Genomic DNA, 18,609 nt, shown 5'->3' on the forward strand with positions numbered 1-18,609 from the left:
ACTAATAACGTATTAGTAATACTGATTAACTATATTGCCGTAGTATGTATTATTATTGCGTTGTCTATGTACGGTAATATATTGATTATATTATATACTCTTTGTCAAATATCCAATCAGCTTCCATAAACATTGGTGTTGACCAATCACATCATTTACCGGCTCCTTTGACTTCCGGGTACGGAAAGGTAGGTGTTCTAGGGGCAAGACTTAAAACATTTCCTCCTCGTCTCATTGTACCTAAACATAGGGAAGCGGAGAAAAGATGCCAACACTCCGGACAAAATAAAGCGGAATTACACTTTCTTTGAGAACCATAAAGGTAGGTATTAGCATTTTTACAGCTGTTATTCTCTTTATCTATGTAATAGGCTTTAATGACGTCATGTTAAATTGCTCACTCGAGTCTTGAATGACCATTAACTGACGTAATATTAAAGTACGTATAAAAGAAGACAAACCAGGTAAAAGTTCTCGTCTTAAAGCTTTTATTTTATTATTTTTCCCCTCATCGAAGGTCAGGGGCTTCATAGACCTTCTTCACAACACGCCGCCCGGATTTGGTAATAAACGGATTGTCAGTCCAAAGCAGACCGAGCTGGACACGTAAGACAAAACAAGTTATAATTTTTAATACATTTTCGTATGTTATGATGTATTTGTAGATTTGATTCAATGGACGCGTGCATGGAAGATTCTGATAGGCTGTTTGCCCATGTGAGGAGAAGTGCATCTCTCACCACCATATGTTGTGTTTTAAACAGTGATGGATTTTTTCCAGCAGCTTCTTCTCCTGCTTTGGAAGAATGTCACCTGTCGCAGAAGAAACAAGGTGCTGTCATAAATTACTTTTCGATGCTTCTGGTTGTGTTCACAAATGCATCTTGAACGGTGAGCGAAAATTGACAATTGTGTGGAGTGTCATCAAGTAGAAGCAGAAAAGGTTTATTTAAAAAAGAAAAAGAAAAAAAAAGAGTAACATGACAAACATGAAGAACGATGACAGGCGTAGTGGTGTACTACCATGATTCACCTGTAGGTGGTACTGTTTTGCCACAAGGCATCCAGACTGCAGAAAATGCAATTAACCATGTATTCTCTCTCCTATGCAGGTTCAACTGATTATTGAGATCTTCTGGCCACTCTTCCTCTTTGTTATCCTCATTTATGTTCGTAACACCAATCGTCCTCGTCAGCAAGATGAATGTGAGTAACGTCAGCACTTTTTTTTCTAAATGCCAAAATGTAATTTATAAGCCTTGAGTCATTCAAGTATTCTGCAACAATCTATTTTTTTTTTTTCTTCCCCAGGTCACTTTCCAAACAAAGCCTTACCATCAGCAGGCACCTTGCCCTGGATTCAAGGTTTCATCTGCAACCTCTACAATCCCTGCTTTAGTAGCCCAACGTTCGGGGAGGCTCCGGGCCAAGTGGGCAACTTTGATGACTCCATGTAGGTTTACTGAATTCAAAAACATTCATGGCGATATGCCTGAACATTGAAAGACTTCAATACAAAATTGCATAATTAATTGACTTGTTTATGATGAGCTATTATGCTTTTATGGCCTTCCAGAATTTCTCGTTTCTTTGTGGACGCGCAGAGGCTTTTAAACTACACTGCAAATCAGGACGTGTCAAGCCTTGCTGAACTGAGGACGACCATCCAGAATGTGGGAAGTAAACCAGCGCTCTGGCCAAGTATGTTTAACATTTCTTTTTTGATTTAAGTAATGACTTTACATAACAGGCCATTTCAAACCCACTGTTGTTATCATGAGATGTGTTTATGATGATTTTTTTTCCCCCATGTGTTATTCTAACTTGTAACTTTTATTTCGAGCTCTACTCATTTCCCTTCATGCTTCATTGCAGCTCTCTCAGTAGCGCAGTTCCTGAGACCCAATGAGAAGTTTTCCACCTACTTGAGCACCAAAGGTGGCCTTCCGCCTGCAACTATGAATAAGCTGCTGAAGAGCCAACTTAAATTTAAGGTGAACACACTTGAACTGGATTTCACGCTTTCACATATTGCTAATGTCATGCTAACATATTTGTTTGAACTCTTCCATCTAGCCTTCTTTGGCTGCACCTCCGCTGAACTTAAAGAATCTGCTATGCGACAAAAACCAATTAAATCAGTATCTTATTTTGGATCCAAATGATATGAATGAGCTTCAACCGCAACTGTGTGCGCTGCCCGATGACGTAGCTCAGGACGCCTATCGCATCTTTCTCTCTCAGATGGACACAACCAAAATCGTCAAAAATTTCATGGTGTGAAAAATTGAATATTAAAACAAGAATTTTAGTATCATTGTCAAACATACTCGAGCTGTTTATCGTTTTCCATGTAGGCTATGAGCCCCGCTGACAAGACTGCCCTGAGACAATCCATCAGCTCCGTTGCCGTACAGTTTGCGGACATCGTCAAAGTTGTAAGAGCCCATGCTAACGTTCATCAAATCATCTTGATCTTTTTTTTTTCCTTGCACCTAACCCATCCTCTTCCTCAGTTCTCATCCCTCTCCAGCTTCTCTGATATGAATGAGGAAGTCAGCCTGTTATCTCTCAAAAATTGGACTCACAATTACGAGTCAATGACAAGGATCCTGTGCAATCGCTCCGGGCTCATCACTCAAAACGTGCCATCAATCAACTCGTATGTAGACAGCGACCGGAACATGGTCTTCCAAAAAAAGGATGTCATCAACACGAATAACACTGGTAAGTTCGACACTCGATGGAACTTGATTTTGTTTTGCTCCAACTTTGTCCGCTCCCGAAAAAGCTTTCTGCCAGAACTTGATTCAACGTATAAGAGTCAGTCCCTTGGCTAATGTATGGCGAGTCATCAAACCTATTGTCAATGGAAAACTGCTGTACACACCAGACACGCCTGCAACTCAACAAGTTATGAAGGAGGTAAAGTCAGAAGTTTTGGAACGATTACAGGCAAATATACAATTTGTTAATCTGTTGTTTCTGTCAATTGAAGGTGAACAAGACTTTTCAAGACCTCCATATCTTCAAGGGCCTGAACGACGCTTGGTTGGAAGTGGGGCCAGAAATAATAAAGACCATGGAGACCAGAGTGGAGATTCCGGTATTAAAGGTCCGACTCTCCGTAGATATAAATTTGTTCATGGAAGTTCATCCATCACTGGCGGAGGCAGGGTTTTTTTTTTTTTTTCCCTCAAACGGGTTTGCATTTGTAAATTACAAGAACAATTATGGAAAAATTGGAAAATATTCTGACCCCTGTTGTAGCTCCGCCAGTGAAGCTCCTGTCTTCCTAATTCATATCAAAACATTTATGCTAGCTTTCATAATATGTGTGCATTTGTGTGTGGCTTGCGCGGTGGGAGCAGGGCTTGCTTCGGTTGCCCGATATAGCTACGGAAGTCAACCAGCGACTGAAAAACACAAAATGGACAGCCTCACGCTTGGCTCATTTCTTGTCCAGTCCTCCACCGGATGCACCGAGGAGGTCCGGAGAAAATGCAACCTGGCAAGACCTTTACAAAGACATCAACGACACCATCACCTATCTTGCTCAAGTCACCGAGGTTTACATTTTCCAATGTAGATTTTCCAGCTGGAAGCAAGTGCAGATCTCATTGTCTTCTCTCGCATTCCAACAGTGTTTTTTCGTCAACAAGTTGGAGGGTTTCAAGGATGAAGATCAGCTGGTCAGGAGGTCTTTGGAGCTCCTCGAGGACAGAGAGTTTTGGGCAGGTGTGGTGTTTGAGCTTCCCAATTCTTCTTCCGAGCTGCCATCCAACATCTCCTACAAGATCCGAATGGACATTGATGATGTGACTCGTACTGATAGAATCAAAAAAAGGTAGTGTCATATTTTTGACAGAGTTTGTGCTGGATAAAGTCACAATTTAAATTTTTGGTTTGTTTTTCTGCAGGTTTTGGGATGCCGGCCCAGTGGCTCATCCATTCAAAGACATGCTCTACATCCGTGGAGGCTTTGTATATATTCAGGACTTGGTGGAGAAGGCGCTTTCTCGTGTTCTGACCAAAGCGCAACAAAACATTGGCCTCTACATACAGCAAATGCCATATCCGTGTTTTGTGGATGATATGTGAGTCACGCAGTCCCAAATTTTACTATGTTGCAATATGAACCCAATTCCACATTCCATTCCACAACATGATGCACTGTGTCAAAATGTTTTTTTTTTTTCCATCTTTGTTTTCATAGTTTCCTTCGAATGTTGAATCGCACCCTGCCACTTTTCCTGACGCTGGCCTGGATCTATTCGGTGGCGGTAATCATTAAGGGCGTGGTTTACGAGAAGGAAGCCAGACTGAAAGAAACCATGAAAATTATGGGTTTGAGTACAGGAACGCTGTGGCTCAGCTGGTTCATCAGCAGTCTTGTGCCTTTCCTGCTGTCAGCCGCTCTCCTGATTGCGCTGCTTAAGGCAAGAACATTGCATCAGATGTAACAGACACAAAAAAGTAACACATTTTGCTTTTCTCCTCTCTAGTGGGGTGAGATCCTGCCATATAGCAATATGTTGGTGGTCTTTTTCTTCCTGATGGCCTTTGCCACCGCCACCATCACGCAGTGCTTCCTCATCAGTACTTTCTTCTCCAAGGCCAACATGGCCGCCGCATGCGGGGGGCTCATATACTTTGGCCTCTACCTTCCATACGTACTGTTTGTGTCGTGGCAAGACCGTGTCACCATCACTGTAAAGGTTTTTGCTGTGAGTGGAGAAAAAGAATTCATTTGACTTCTGATACATTTGCTGCTGGTTTAAAAGTTCTTTCTTTTCTCAGAGCTTTCTGTCTCCCGTGGCCTTTGGGTTTGGCTGTGAGTATTTCTCTCAATACGAGGAGCAAGGCATCGGGATACAGTGGTACAATTTACGCTCCAGTCCAGTGGAGGACGACCCGTACAACTTCGCCACGTCTATAGCGATGCTTTACGTGGATGCTTTTATCTACGGGGTGGCAGCCTGGTACATCGAAACGGTGTTCCCTGGTATGACCCACCTTCTACTTCGTAGTCATTGCGCAAAAATGCGATGAATAGTTACAATCAAACTTGACTGAATTGTGTGTGCTTCAGGTGAGTACGGCATCCCGAGGCCATGGTACTTCCTCTTTCATGTCAACTACTGGAAAGGGATTTCCATGGAGGATGGCATTCCAATTCCCTCTGCCCCCGCAGAGCGTGTTAAAGGTGAGACTAAAAAAGTCTACACAGTAGCTTTTTTGTGACCTTGACTTTTTCCCCCCCTCCATACTTGTTTATGTATCCACGGCAACTACGTGTACGTAGATCGCATCGAAGCCGACCCAAGTAACCTTGTCCTTGGAGTCAACATAAGTAACCTGGTGAAAATCTACAAGAAAGGAGCCAAGCTGGCTGTCAACCATCTCAACCTGAAGTTCTATGAGGGGCAGATCACGTCATTTCTGGGTCACAACGGAGCAGGAAAAACTACTACCTTGTATGAGTAGATTGAGTTTTGGATTGTTTCACTAGTATTTGTCTCACATTTCAACTTGTATTTTCAAGATCTTTTTTTATGTTCATATATTGTCACATAATTCATTTGAAATCCATACAATTTTTTTTTACATGTGCTTGTATGTCAGATCTGTATTGACAGGTATGTTCCCACCCACCTCGGGCACGGTGTACATTAACGGGATGGACATCCGCTACGACGTGGACAGCATTCGAAGGACTTTAGGTGTTTGCCCCCAACATAATGTCCTGTTTGATGTGTAAGGATTGATTACATGCACTTGCATCCAAGTCAATACAACACTTCTTTCTTTATGAACAAAATGTCCAAGCTGAAATTTTAAATTTGTCACGGTGTTAATTTAACTTTTTCCGATTGTGTGACAGAACCAGATAATGCTCAGGTATATTATATATTCTTCTATAGTACTGAAACATTCAACAGGTTGACAATCAAGAGTTAAAATGCACAATGTTTTGGTTCAGCCAGAAATTCCACTCAAAGGTTTTTAGGGCGTGTGTTGTGTATGTCATGAATTCAAAGTTTGCTTCTAATCTCTTAAGGTTTATACTCTCTGTCTGTCTGTGCTGTAGTCTTACAGTGGAGGAGCATGTGTGGTTTTATGGACGTCTGAAGGGTATGTCCAAAGACGAGGTGAATGCCGAGCTTGACTCTTGGCTTGAAGAAGTTGGACTTCTTCACAAACGTCATGAACTGATTGAAACCCTCTCTGGTGAGCTCATGCATAGTAACCGATATGGGGGGAAATAATACCTGTTTGCTATTAAAAAAAATATTGGGCATATTAGTTAAAACTGTCAGTATGACCTGACAGTAGTACATAATTAAAAATGTTCCTTGGGGGGGAAAAAAAAATAGCCCTCTCTCTGGTTCCATCTTGTGGCTCTGATTTGCAAGAAACAACCGTGCCCCAGGAAAAACAACCCATCATCGAAACTAGTATGAGGTCATAATGACTGATGTTTTTGGTCTGCTTTTGAAAATTGCAAAGTCCACCTTTGACCTTTCAACTATCACAACCAGGTGGCATGAAGAGGAAGCTGTCGGTGGCAATAGCATTTGTCGGAGGCTCCAAGGTGGTTGTTTTGGATGAACCTACAGCAGGGGTGGACCCGTACTCCCGTCGGGGCATTTGGGACTTGTTGCTGAAATACCGTAAAGGTGAAGTGAAAGCGTTAGCTCGACTTGCATCATTTGAGAGGGCCTTTTCATTTACATTGGCCGTAGGTAACCATGTTTTTCTCTTTGTTAGATCGGACCATTATCCTCTCCACTCATTACATGGACGAGGCAGAGCTACTTGGCGACCGCATTGCCATCATCTCCCACGGAAGGTTGCGCTGCTGTGGATCACCACTTTTTCTGAAATCTAAATTGGGATCTGGCTACTCCCTGACTGTTGTCAAAAAGGTGCTGTATTATCTCGTCAATGTTTTTTTTTTTTTTTTTAATTAAGCCCATGTATGGTAAAAAAAAAAGATAAAATGTAAATAACATCAGTGGAACTGTCATGTTTTTCAGGAGAGCAATTTACTGCATCCTGGAGACATACGCAGACCCTGTAATGGAGACCTGGGACCACCTTATGTGGACAATACTTCATGTAAGTTTTCTTTGTGAAGATTTTTCAAAAAGTAGATTTCAAAGTTTTCAAATTGTTTTCTTGTCTTGACATGTACTGATTGTGTTTCTTCTTCTTTTTCTTTTCATTTATGGTAGCCATGGAAACACTGATGTCCTTAGTACAGCGCCACTTTCCTGATTCCAAGTTGGCGGAGGAGACAGGACGTGAGGCAGTCGTGACTCTACCCCAGGAAGCCTCCAAGGACAGCCGCTTGGCTGTCTTCCTGTCTGAACTGGATCAGAATCTAACCGAGATTGGAATTGAAAGCTATGGCCTGTCTGACAGTAAACTGGAGGACGTAAGCAAAACGCACAAAAAAAACACACTAATATGTTGTAACCCAAAATTTTGTTTCACTATACCTTTTGTCAAAAGTTTTGCTGTCATACATATTTGAAATACCTACTGTTTCTTCTCTAGATCTTTCTACGAGTGGTAGAGGAAACTGCGGAACCAGATCTGCAGACTGATTCTACTCAGCAGACACATGAAGAAGAGCCTAAAATAGGTACACACAAGCTTTTATCATAGAATAACTTTCACTTCCGCTATGAGCTAAGCTCAGATTGGATTCCTACAATGTGTTGTCACAGAACCTGAGGAGACAGACATGCTGAGTGGACTTGGCCAAGGTGCCACCCTGACTGGATGGAATCTGACCCGCCAGCAGCTGAGAGCTCTCTTCATCAAACGATGGCTGTATGTCCGCAGAAGCCGTCGAGCCCTCTTTGCTCAGGTAATCCTAAATCGCAGGAGAAATGACAAATGAAAATACACATAAATAATATATGTAAATTCACTGTGTGCGACAGATTGTGCTGCCTGCTGTGTTTGTGCTGGCCGCTCTGTTTGTCAGTCGTGTTGTACCGGAGTTTGGGAAGTATCCATCGCTGCACCTCCAGCCTTGCATGTATGGAGAACAGTACACCTTCTTCAGGTACTCACTCAATTTGCTCAGTATATGATCTCGACACCTTGTTAGTCGTCATTCTGACCTGAGCTGAGGTCAACGCCTTTACAGCAACGATACTCCTGCAAATCCATCGATGGAGAAGCTACTCGAAGCCTTGCTGGACCTGCCAGGTTTTAGTACCAAGTGTTTGGAGAACATCAAACACATCCTGTAAGATTCAAACTAAAGCTTCCTACTGGTCTGTTTGTGATGGACTGAACTTCTTCTTGGGTGCTGTCCCACGGTCCTGCAGGGCCCAAAGGAATGACAGCGAACCAGGACGTGAGTTCAAACGGCCCCATGTCCCCATCTCCACCCAGCAAATCTTCACAACAGGCAACTGGACCAAGGAGAGGCCTTCTCCGGATTGTCAGTGCAGCACAGAAGATGCACGGCATATGCTCCCAAGGTGTCCGGAGGGGGCCGGCGGACTTCCCCCTCCACAGGTTAGCATCAATTAGCATATATATATATATATTTATTATCACATTTTTATATATTTTTAAAGGCATTGCAATTCCTCATTAATACCGTTATGTATGATCGGTAAAATATTGTATAAATATTATATATATTGTAATGATGATATAAAATATGAAATATATATTTTAAGGGCATTACAATTCCTCATTAATACTGATTGGTAAGATTTAATGCCCAATGCAAATTGATTTTATTACTTGAATTTCAGGTTCCGAGTCCCTATGGTGTCATCCTGCAAAATCTGACGGGTTATAACATGTCAGATTACCTGGTGAAGACCTACTCACAAATTCTTAAGAAGAGGTACATCCAAAATTACATTGATGGAATTTTCTTTTTCTGTTGTCTTTTACTTCAGATTTTTTTAGTAAGATCAATGGCAGCAAGATTGTACTTCACCCATTGATGTTTCTTCTGTGTTTTTCATTCTTTCTTTCTGTCTTTCTTTCTCTCCTTTTCTCTTTCTTCTTGCTTTATTATAGTTTATATTTTTTCTTTTAACGTCCCTATATAGCATAGCGTTTTCCTTTTCATATTAGAGACAGCATTTCGATTCTGAATCCCTGAATCTAGGCTGCTGGAATTTGACCCAAAAACTGTTCTCTTACAGCCTGAAGGGCAAGACCTCGGTGAATGAACTTAGGTAAATGTCTGACTTTTTTTCCAAGACCTGTTATATTTTCAGCCACGCCGAAGTGATTGAAGTCACTGTGTTGCAGATATGGCGGCTTTTCCCTCGGAAGCGTACGGCCTTTACCTAAGGACTTTATTGTCCAAGATTCAGTCACAAAGATCCAAAACAAGTACCGAGACTCGATTCCACAGGTGTATTGCATGCTTTTTTTTTTTTTTTTAAACCCCTATCTGTCATTCAACACTAACATTTTTGATTCTTCACAGTATAGTGCATTGAATGACTTCTTAAACAAAGTGGTTGGATTTCTGGAACGTCTTGATGCACAAAATAACGTCAAGGTAGCTTTGTCTTTCAAGAAATATCCAAAGTAAGTTGATTAGATTTTTCTGACGTGTTTTTTTTTTTTTTCCTACTAGCTGTGGTTCAATAACAAAGGCTGGCACTCTTTGGTGGCATTTGTCAACGTGCTGAACAACGGCTTGCTCCGAGCCGGACTACAAGACGATTCACAAAATCCAAGCATCACAGCCTATAATCACCCACTGAACCTCACCAAGGAGCAGCTTGGGCAAATTGCCAAGTGAGTCCTCTACGAGTGAGGTCCATTTGGATCGCGATGACATTTCCTCTTCTGTTTTTTTTTGTAGGATGTCGAGTTCAGTGGACCTTGTGCTTTCTGTCTGTGTGATGTTTGCCATGTCCTTTGTGCCGGCCAGTTTTGTGCTTTATCTAATTGAGGAACGAGCCAGTAAAGCAAAACACCTCCAGTTTGTAAGTGGCGTCCAACCAATCCTCTACTGGGTGGCGACCTTTTGCTGGGACATGGTCAGTACACCTCCAAAAAAAAAAAAAAATGAAGCAAGTTGGACAAAAACGGCCCCGTTATGGAGGCCAGAGGCTTAATCTGTTTTTTTCCATTGTTTCAGCTGAACTACACGGTCCCGGCCGTTATCGTGGTGCTCATCTTCATCGGTTTCCAGCCGGAAGCGTACGTCTCAGTCAGCAACCTGCCGGCTCTCATCATGCTCCTCCTCTTCTACGGGTACGTTTTGAGCACAGCTTTTTTGAGTATACTTGTAATTGATGAGTCCGTACTGATGACAGGTACTGGTATTGGTGGCGATCCTTTTTTTAATTAAGGTAGCTGTACTCGCGAGGTATCTGCTGCCCCCTTGTGGCCTTTTTATGATCAGAAACAAAAATGGAAAGAATAGAAAATTGTTATTGATTTTATGAAATTTGAAAGAAAATTGTTAAAAATGTTCAAATGATCTGTCATTATTTTGTTTTTGGGTGAGTTGGATGAAAAGTACTAGTGGTGTCTACTCAAGAATTGAGTAGTCCTCGTTCTACCATCGGTCTGATAAAGGCGGTATTGCGCAACCCTAGTCAATATTTGGAATGAATGAATTGCTTGTTTGATCAATAGGTGGTCCATCACCCCCTTGATGTATCCAGCATCCTTTGTGTTCACCGTTCCCAGCACGGCCTACATTGTTTTGACCTCTGTCAACCTCTTCATTGGAATTAATGGCAGCATTGCAACATTTGTTTTGGAATTGTTTGACGATGAGGTAAAATTCTCAGGGACTCCATTTTTTTTTTATTTTTTTGCATTCCATTTCTAGTTTTCAAATGTTGCTAGTGTTTGACTTTGTGGATATTTGTGCCTTTACAGCATTTAAACAGGGTGAACAAGGTCCTGAAGAAGTTGTTGCTCGTATTCCCTCATTACTGCTTGGGACGAGGACTCATAGACCTGGCTAAAAACCAAGCTGAGGCTGACATCGCTCAGAGACTTGGTATGGAGATCTTTTAAATACTCGCACGTTTTTGAATTGAATACTTTTCCTTCTTCTAATTTTCCTTCTTCAGGCATGAAGCAGGCCTTGGACTACCCTTTGCGTTGGAACTTGGTTGGAAAGAACCTCTTCGCTATGGGAACTCAGGGTGTTATCTTCTTTGCCTTTACCTTAATGCTGCAGTACAAGTTCTTCATTGCTTACAGGAGTATCCGAAACTCCTGTCTTAGTTGGTCGTGCTTCAAGTATGCTCTCTTTTCAGATGCGCGTATACGTCACGTTTAATTCCTACACCTGTCTTGACCATAAAAATACTATCAATCCGCTTTGGTGTGTTCAGGCAACGCTCGGTCGTGTGTGGGAGTCCGCCTCTTGGCCCAGAGGACGAGGACGTGGCCAGAGAAAGAGAGAGGGTCAAAACCGGCAAAGCCGATGCCGACATCATCACCACGATTGACCTGACCAAAGTGTGTATTTAATTTTGTCAATGATTAAAAAAAAAAAAGCATGGCTCTCAAGTATTTTAAAATCAAGTGGATGAAAGTAGGTAAATATGTACCTCATATATTTTTATGCTTGTGTTGTGCAGATTTACAAAGCTGGCAAGAAGCCAGCAGTCTATAAACTCTGCCTGGGGATCCCTCGTGGCGAGGTGAGGATTATGATAAGTTACTTGCATGGCCTTTATTACTTACTAAATATTTCTCTTCCAGTGTTTTGGCCTGCTGGGTGTCAACGGCGCAGGGAAGACATCGACTTTTCGCATGTTGACCGGAGACACGTCTATTACCTTCGGAGAGGCTTTCCTCAACCGCCACAGGTTGACATTTTCTCCACCACCCTGTTTTGACCTTCAAAGAAGTGCACAGAAAATATATTTCTGTGTTTTTTAGTGTCCTGAGAGAGTTGGACCAGGTTCACAAGCTGATGGGATATTGCCCGCAGTTTGACGCCATCTGCGACCTTTTGACCGGCATTGAACATCTGGAGCTGTATGCTCGGCTCCACGGTGTGCCTGAGGAGTCCGTCAAAGAGGTATTATACAAAGGAGTTATTTTCAATTGAAAATCTTACTCCAGGATAATTTTGTGTTGTCATTTAGGTGGCTCAGTGGGGTGTGAAGAAAATGGGACTGAGCCAGTATGCCAAACAAGAGGCCGGAAGCTACAGCGGAGGCAACAAGAGGAAGCTGTCCACCGCCATCGCCCTCATCGGCGCTCCGCCTGTTATATTTCTGGTGAGGTGACCCCAAAATGGTGCTTGAGATAACAGCACCACGACAGATGTGACTTTAAAGTGACAAGTAACTGATGTGAGGCAGAAAGCCATTTTAGGGCAGTGCTGAAAAGCTCTTTGCTATTTTAAGCAATGTTGGGAATCACTCACGACAGCTGCAATGACATTGTCTTGAATGTTTTTTGGTTGATGTGATGCCACCCCTGGCGTTCCAGGCGTTCAGATTGCCTTATATGAGCTCCCGCTGGAGCGCTACCGGGGAAATGTCGCCCTCTGGCGGACACGCCGTTGTAAATGAATGGGCTTTCGCACTTTGCGCAGAGAAGTCAATTTGCACCTTTGAAATCGTTCTGCATATACAAAACACTCTTGTTACATTTTCATCTTTGCTTTCAGGACGAGCCCACCACTGGCATGGACCCGAAGGCAAAAAGGTTCATGTGGAATTGCATCCTCTGCTTCACCAAAGAGGGAAGAGCGGTCGTTCTGACCTCCCACAGGTAGACAGTGAATATCAAATTTACGTACTTAAAACTACTTCAGTGTAATAGAAAGTTGATATTTCACTTGCATGATCAGTATGGAGGAATGTGAGGCTCTTTGCACCAGAATGGCTATCATGGTCAATGGACGTTTCCAGTGTCTTGGTTCTGTGCAGCACTTGAAGAACAGGTAACACTTCCCCTCTTCCAAATTGTAATATAGACAAGTTACAGCGGAAATAATCGTACACGTTGTTCATAAAACAGATTTGGTGATGGCTATACCATCATCCTGCGACTAGCAGACAGCGAATCCAATCCAGACACGTGCCCTGTCAACAACTACATCAAGAACACCTTCCCCCTGATCGAGCTGAAGGAGCGGCACCAGAATGTGCAGCAGTACCAACTTCCAGCACACGCCTGCTGTCTGGCTCAGGTGTTTGGCGTGCTGGCCAAATATAAAGAGCTGGGCATCAGTGACTTCTCCGTTTCACAGACCACCCTGGACCAGGTAAGACTCAAGGACACACGCCTTCCTCTTAAAAGTGAAGTGAACCTATTGTCCATTCCGTAGGTCTTTGTCAACTTTGCTAAGGAGCAGACGGATGATGAACAGCCCACAAACGCCACCGTCGATAAAGGTGCTGTAAAGAACAACACGGTGCCTCAACATATTGAGCTGAGACACTGCAGCAAAGGAGCCAAAGAAGTATGAGTGAAACAAAAACATATGAAAGGGATGTAAAAAATGGAGATGCAGCAATGGTGCCACTAATAGGCCAAAAGGAGAGCACTCAAGATTTTGCACAAATATCACTGTGATAAGGTTGTATGGACAAATTATAAGCACGCTGTTTATGTTCCCTTGGAACATGGCTTCACTAACCCAGTACCAGCATGGAAAGGCCATTTAACTTTATTAACATATTGTTGTTTAAATTTTGTACAGTTTTTATATTTTCTAATGACTCAATAAAGGTTGAGAAATACTACTCCAGTGTTTGGAGGCAATGCACATGTAGTGCCATATAGCTCACTGCTGTTGTAACATTCTGAAAGTGACAAATTGAGCAGCGGTGCTGCCAAACATGTCTCACAATCAGGAAAGTTTTGTAAATAGTGATTTAATCTGTAAATTATGCACTGGGATCATTTCTTTTTCCCAATAAAACCAATTCACATCATACTGTCATTTCGTCTTTTTTTTCTTCGCCATCAAATCTTGTGGCGAGTGAACTACTTCGTTTTCGTCCGATCTTTGGTGAGGGCGGGACTGGGACGGGCCAGCTATTTTTATCGTCTGTCCAAGCTAGTTAGCTACTGCTAACATTGGAGCCTTAAACGATCGTTCTCGCCACGGTTAAATCCTTTGTAATAAAATGGTCGTTGTGACAAACCACAATGAAGAGCAGGATTACATGTGAGTGAAAATGACGCGTGTTGATCATCAGCCAAGCCACTCTACTAATATCCATTTAAATGGACATTTTTGTCCTCTTTTGTTCTCGTACAGTGTAGTAAGTGCACTGACATTTCACGTCTGATTTCCGATCAATAATATTGTTAATTTTATTGTATATTTGGTTAATATTGAGTTCCCCTATCATTGTTTGCACTTGGCTCGTTTTTGTTTGTCAGTGAGAAATTCATCGAAGGTGAGATTCACTTTTAAATCCCTTTATTAAATCTTTGTCTTTATTAGATATACCCAAATATATTTAGTTAGTTATTTTGCACGTTAACTGAGACGTTCTGCTGTTATTTAAAGCCCTCACGGGTAAACATTGCATCATCCACTGCAGTACTTCATCTACTGACCTACATTCGCTGCACTCGTCATTATAACTGTACCACCTGCACAAATAAGATTATAAATCCATCCTTGAGATTTTAAGTCAATTTAATAAAGACATGTATGTAAATACAATTCTTAATAAACAACTATTTTCAAAATGTTTAACAACAGTTTAATATGAAACGAGACTGCATGGCTTGTCTGGTCAATGGGTAACTCAACTCGACTTATTTATAGAGGACCTAAAAAAATAAAAAGCAGTGGCATCAAAACACTCCTGCAGCGTGTTAGAGCCCTTAGAAAATTTGTCATTATTGGTTGGGGAAGTACTGAACACTAAAGTGTGTTGCAGCACCCTTCTAAACTCAGAATGAGGGTTCCTTTGAATATTCTAAAATGTGTTTTTATTATGTTGGCAGCCTGATTGAGGAGCGTAAATGCACCTCCCTGCCCAACTCTCCAGCCAAGCGAGCGTGTCCCAGCAAAAAGAAACAGTTCTATATCAACCAAGCCATCCGCAACTCTGACCTCACGCCGCGAGCCAAAGGCAAGAAGAGCCTGCGCCGACAGGAGAACAGTAAGATCCAAATTGACGACACTAGATTGGGAACTAATTCTTATATTTATATTATATATTTTTATCTTTCTGATTCTTATGTATAAAAAAAAAAAAAAAAAACAGCACGTTTTCTTGCCAATCTTCTTGAGAAGGACGACGAGTGTTCCAAAGATGAACTGGAAGTTTGCAGTACTCCAGCAATCCCGTCTATCTTCACGGAGGCCTGGACCAATGATGACTACATCGAGGTTAATGCTAACCCTGTCTTTTTTTTTTTTTTTTTTAAGGTTTCTGCTGCTGGATCAGATCCGTTCATGTCCGCTTTGTAAAACCACTTCTTGTTCTCTTAGCCATGGAGTGACTTCATGAAATGCTCTGGAGAAGAGCAGGAGAGACTTTTGTCTCTGCTCGAGCAGGAAGTGGCCAAGAAGAAACTTGCCAGTTGTCTCCTTAAAGACCAGAGGAATGGTAATTCATTCAAAAGTCATGGATATTCCAAAGTAGTTTCAGCAAACTGAAAATTTGATGGCATCAAGGAAAAGAAAAGTATTTGACATCAATAGTTCACTCACTAATTGATTGATTGTTGTGGCTGTGTTTTATTATCCAAGTTGTCTTTCCACAGTAAATCCTGCCTTCACAGCTCAGGAATGTTTTCAGCGAATCGACCGGCGACTGCGAACAACTTTGAGACGAAGACAAATCCCTGTGGTGAGTGCGCTCTTAGAAAAATTATTCTTTTATTCATGCTTTGTTTTATTTTTTTACCCATCTTTACACTTAAAGTTGTTTAATAGGTGTGCACAGCTCAAATTCTGCAACCTCATATTCCTTTTTTCAAGCCTCCTTTTTTCCATGTTTTGATTTGTGCATTTTCATGTATCGAAATAAAAGTGGAAAATGTGTTTGTTTTTTTGTCAGTTTGTTGCTTCTCCCTATCATCTTCCCCTTCCTTCTCACAGGGAACGCTGGAAGTCCTTGAAGAAAACGTTCTGAGCTTCTTCCTCACGCAACCTCATTCAGTTTACACAGCCAACCTCTCCAGCAGGTGGGTGTTTTTTTTTCCCTCCATGTTTAGTAAGTATGTTTCCACTCAGTGTTGGTCTTTTGTCTGTAAAAAAAAAAGGCAAGTATTGTATACAGTAGCATGGATCCCTCGTACCATAGAACACAGATTTTTTTTTTTTGTTCTACTGAAACTACTGTAGCAAAATTAAGAACATTCCAAGAACGTGCTGTTTAAATCACATCAGGTTGCAGTTAATTGCTTGATGTGGATTTTCTTGTTTGTGGCTCAGCTTTGAGAGGCTGCTGCTCCATGCCGTCTGCCAGTACATGGACCTCGTCTCTTCAAGTGAGCTTTGGGATCTTTTCACTGACAGTGGCTATTAAAAGTGTACACCCCCCCATGCGAATCAGCCGATCATATTCAAATAAATATTTGTTGTTGTTATTCTCCCAGGCAGCAACTTGAATGGGTGTCGTCAGACCGAAGTGGTCAACAAACAGGAGGACTTCCTGCCTCCTGCACTTCTGCTGTCGGCCTATTTGGACCAAAGGTGCTAAGATGAGGCCCACACTCACCAGCCTGGCCTTAAACGTGTGCGCAACAATATCCTCGGTGAGGTTGATCCAGGTCAGAAGAATGTACCATCTGTAAGATTGAGCCTGGTTGGGCCTCTGACTTGATTATCTAGGAATCAAATTCGTTCATTAACGTACTACATAGCAGTTTGGATGCACCGCTGAGATGCAAAGTCCTCAAAACATGTAATTAAGTACAATGTGTTACAAAGGGAAGTTATTAATGACGTTAATATTTTATCCCGCCGCAATCCTGCGGTTCACTCGGTGCTTGACGTGCTGAAATTTGATGGTGCATGTTCTCAGTTTTGGTGTTCATAACAGAACAAATTTTTGGTCGTGGGTTGATAAATGTGTTTTCTTTAACTTGTCAGGATAGAAATGTTACTTTAATTGTGTGTTACTTGCATAATGAGATACTGTACATGGCAAAATCCAAAAGATATCTAGTTGGATACATTTACATCGAGGTCAGCCATTTATTTCTAGCGAATTAACAATTTAATAGTAATATTTCCAATTTTGTTTTTACTTGGGAATTATGTATACAGTACTATACTTAAAGGACCTTGTCATGCAGAAAAAAAAGTTCTAAATATGAATCAAGACTTATAATGATGATAACATGAGTTGAGAAAAAAAATGCTTTTGGGTGGCGGTGTAAAACAAAATTGCTTTACCAATTAGCGGCATTAGCCTGTAGCAAACTAGTTAGTGCATGAATCATGGTCATTGAAATGTCTCACCCTTGTGCTGTAGCTAAACGAGTACTTTTGTCTTTGTACGTGTAAGGTATGGAGTAACCTTTTTTTAAAAAAAAAGGTTGTGAAGAAGCACTTCTATCTATTTCTACGTTTGTACTTTACTGAACTTTAGAAACACATAGCAGGTTATTTTTAAGCAAATCAAATCCCAGTGTCTTCATGGAACAAGGCTTGATCTGTTGACTTTTGTCAACAACCAAAGTTTGTATGAAATCGAATTTCTCAGGTGGTGTATGATTTTGCCACTGAATGTCATGTTGTAATTTCACTCTTCAAGATGATCGTGTATCATCTTTATTTGCCAACGCCTTCTATTATTCATATTGTAAATATTAAGCCTTTGGGTGTGATCATTTTACACACAAGATTGTGTACATATTTGTGTGTGCTATGGTTATGGTGCTTATTTATAATTATCATTACAACGTTGTATTGTTCTCTTTTGATTATGTGCATGAAAATTCTGGAAGCCATGTCTGATTTAACAGTTTAATAAACATTACTTTAAAGCGCACCATCTTCTGCTTTCAATCGTTTTACCTTAAATGGGTTAGGAAGGTAATTATTCTTACTCTATCCGCTAGGTGTCACTGTTGTATACAGAAATGCCACAACGTCCAGAAAAGAGGCTCGTGGAAATTCGTTTGAACATTGATTTGTTATGTTTGAGTTCTAGTGACTAGGCCTAACTAGTTTCTTGTATTAGAAGCCTCCTGGGCTCTACTAGTAGACCCAGAATACTCACCAGTAGTTTTGCCTCACGCTTTTCTTCTATTGCACTGAAATTTAATATTATTTAAATTAATCTCTTAAAATGTTTTTGATTGAAATAACTTGATATTTCGGAATTGTATAGAAGTTTACCGAGTTTCCAAACGAAACTTATGTGAGGAATGCAAACTATGACTGCCTCGCACAAAGTCTAATGACTAATGATAATCTTTTGGCAGTATGTCAAAATGATTACCTAATTTACTGCAAGCAGTGGTATAACAGTTTTTTTATTTCCAATTTAAATGTTATTAAATCTGCTCCTGTTTACACTTAAGATAAGTTGTTTGATGTTTTGCATTTTGTTTTTATTTTGTGTAATGAATGTGAAATGAAGTCTCATTCCGAACCATGATTTGAATACTGAACCCAATGTGCAAAATTGTAAATCCTCTTTT

At 41.2% G+C, this 18,609-nt stretch overlaps 2 protein-coding genes across 3 annotated transcripts; both read left to right on the plus strand.

Moving 5' to 3' along the window:
- The first annotated feature begins 163 nt into the window (after nucleotides 1–163).
- Nucleotides 164–13,922, plus strand: abca7 (ATP-binding cassette, sub-family A (ABC1), member 7). Its single transcript, XM_049729830.2, has 50 exons — nucleotides 164–322; nucleotides 518–606; nucleotides 765–832; nucleotides 1,113–1,206; nucleotides 1,312–1,453; nucleotides 1,577–1,701; nucleotides 1,876–1,994; nucleotides 2,077–2,277; nucleotides 2,358–2,438; nucleotides 2,517–2,727; nucleotides 2,792–2,925; nucleotides 2,999–3,115; nucleotides 3,372–3,569; nucleotides 3,645–3,847; nucleotides 3,921–4,097; nucleotides 4,217–4,439; nucleotides 4,506–4,727; nucleotides 4,801–5,005; nucleotides 5,093–5,206; nucleotides 5,306–5,477; nucleotides 5,626–5,757; nucleotides 6,092–6,231; nucleotides 6,543–6,680; nucleotides 6,772–6,929; nucleotides 7,041–7,122; nucleotides 7,239–7,441; nucleotides 7,564–7,651; nucleotides 7,737–7,879; nucleotides 7,956–8,080; nucleotides 8,165–8,266; nucleotides 8,349–8,541; nucleotides 8,787–8,881; nucleotides 9,189–9,221; nucleotides 9,298–9,403; nucleotides 9,479–9,553; nucleotides 9,632–9,795; nucleotides 9,863–10,040; nucleotides 10,142–10,257; nucleotides 10,645–10,789; nucleotides 10,894–11,017; nucleotides 11,091–11,262; nucleotides 11,358–11,484; nucleotides 11,607–11,669; nucleotides 11,731–11,837; nucleotides 11,911–12,052; nucleotides 12,120–12,254; nucleotides 12,650–12,753; nucleotides 12,833–12,925; nucleotides 13,003–13,249; nucleotides 13,313–13,922. Exons 3-50 carry the CDS (start codon nucleotides 767–769, stop codon nucleotides 13,451–13,453), a joined length of 6,675 nt encoding a protein of 2,224 aa, XP_049585787.1. The 5' UTR covers nucleotides 164–322; nucleotides 518–606; nucleotides 765–766; the 3' UTR covers nucleotides 13,454–13,922.
- A 73-nt stretch (nucleotides 13,923–13,995) lies between these two features.
- On the plus strand, nucleotides 13,996–17,954 carry r3hdm4 (R3H domain containing 4). Of its 2 annotated transcripts, XM_049729781.2 has the most exons (8): nucleotides 13,996–14,158; nucleotides 14,953–15,110; nucleotides 15,216–15,340; nucleotides 15,443–15,560; nucleotides 15,718–15,803; nucleotides 16,055–16,140; nucleotides 16,391–16,446; nucleotides 16,555–17,954. In XM_049729781.2, exons 1-8 carry the CDS (start codon nucleotides 14,118–14,120, stop codon nucleotides 16,656–16,658), a joined length of 774 nt encoding a protein of 257 aa, XP_049585738.1. In that variant the 5' UTR covers nucleotides 13,996–14,117; the 3' UTR covers nucleotides 16,659–17,954. The 2 variants fall into 2 exon arrangements, with proteins under 2 accessions (XP_049585738.1, XP_049585745.1); XM_049729788.2 differs by lacking the exon at nucleotides 16,391–16,446.
- The last annotated feature ends 655 nt before the right edge of the window (nucleotides 17,955–18,609 follow it).

Source organism: Syngnathus scovelli, chromosome 10, assembly GCF_024217435.2.
Source record: "Syngnathus scovelli strain Florida chromosome 10, RoL_Ssco_1.2, whole genome shotgun sequence".
Classification (NCBI taxonomy): domain Eukaryota; kingdom Metazoa; phylum Chordata; class Actinopteri; order Syngnathiformes; family Syngnathidae; genus Syngnathus; species Syngnathus scovelli.

Coding starts and splice junctions, on each gene's coding strand:
- r3hdm4 (XM_049729781.2), top strand. CDS start 14,118: ATGGTCGTTGTGACAAACCACAATGAAGAGCAGGATTACAT. Junction 14,159..14,952: donor AATGAAGAGCAGGATTACAT/GTGAGTGAAAAT, acceptor TTATGTTGGCAG/CCTGATTGAGGAGCGTAAAT. Junction 15,561..15,717: donor CCTTAAAGACCAGAGGAATG/GTAATTCATTCA, acceptor GTCTTTCCACAG/TAAATCCTGCCTTCACAGCT.
- abca7 (XM_049729830.2), top strand. CDS start 767: ATGGATTTTTTCCAGCAGCTTCTTCTCCTGCTTTGGAAGAATGTCACC. Junction 1,995..2,076: donor AGAGCCAACTTAAATTTAAG/GTGAACACACTT, acceptor TCTTCCATCTAG/CCTTCTTTGGCTGCACCTCC. Junction 11,670..11,730: donor TGGGGATCCCTCGTGGCGAG/GTGAGGATTATG, acceptor TTTCTCTTCCAG/TGTTTTGGCCTGCTGGGTGT.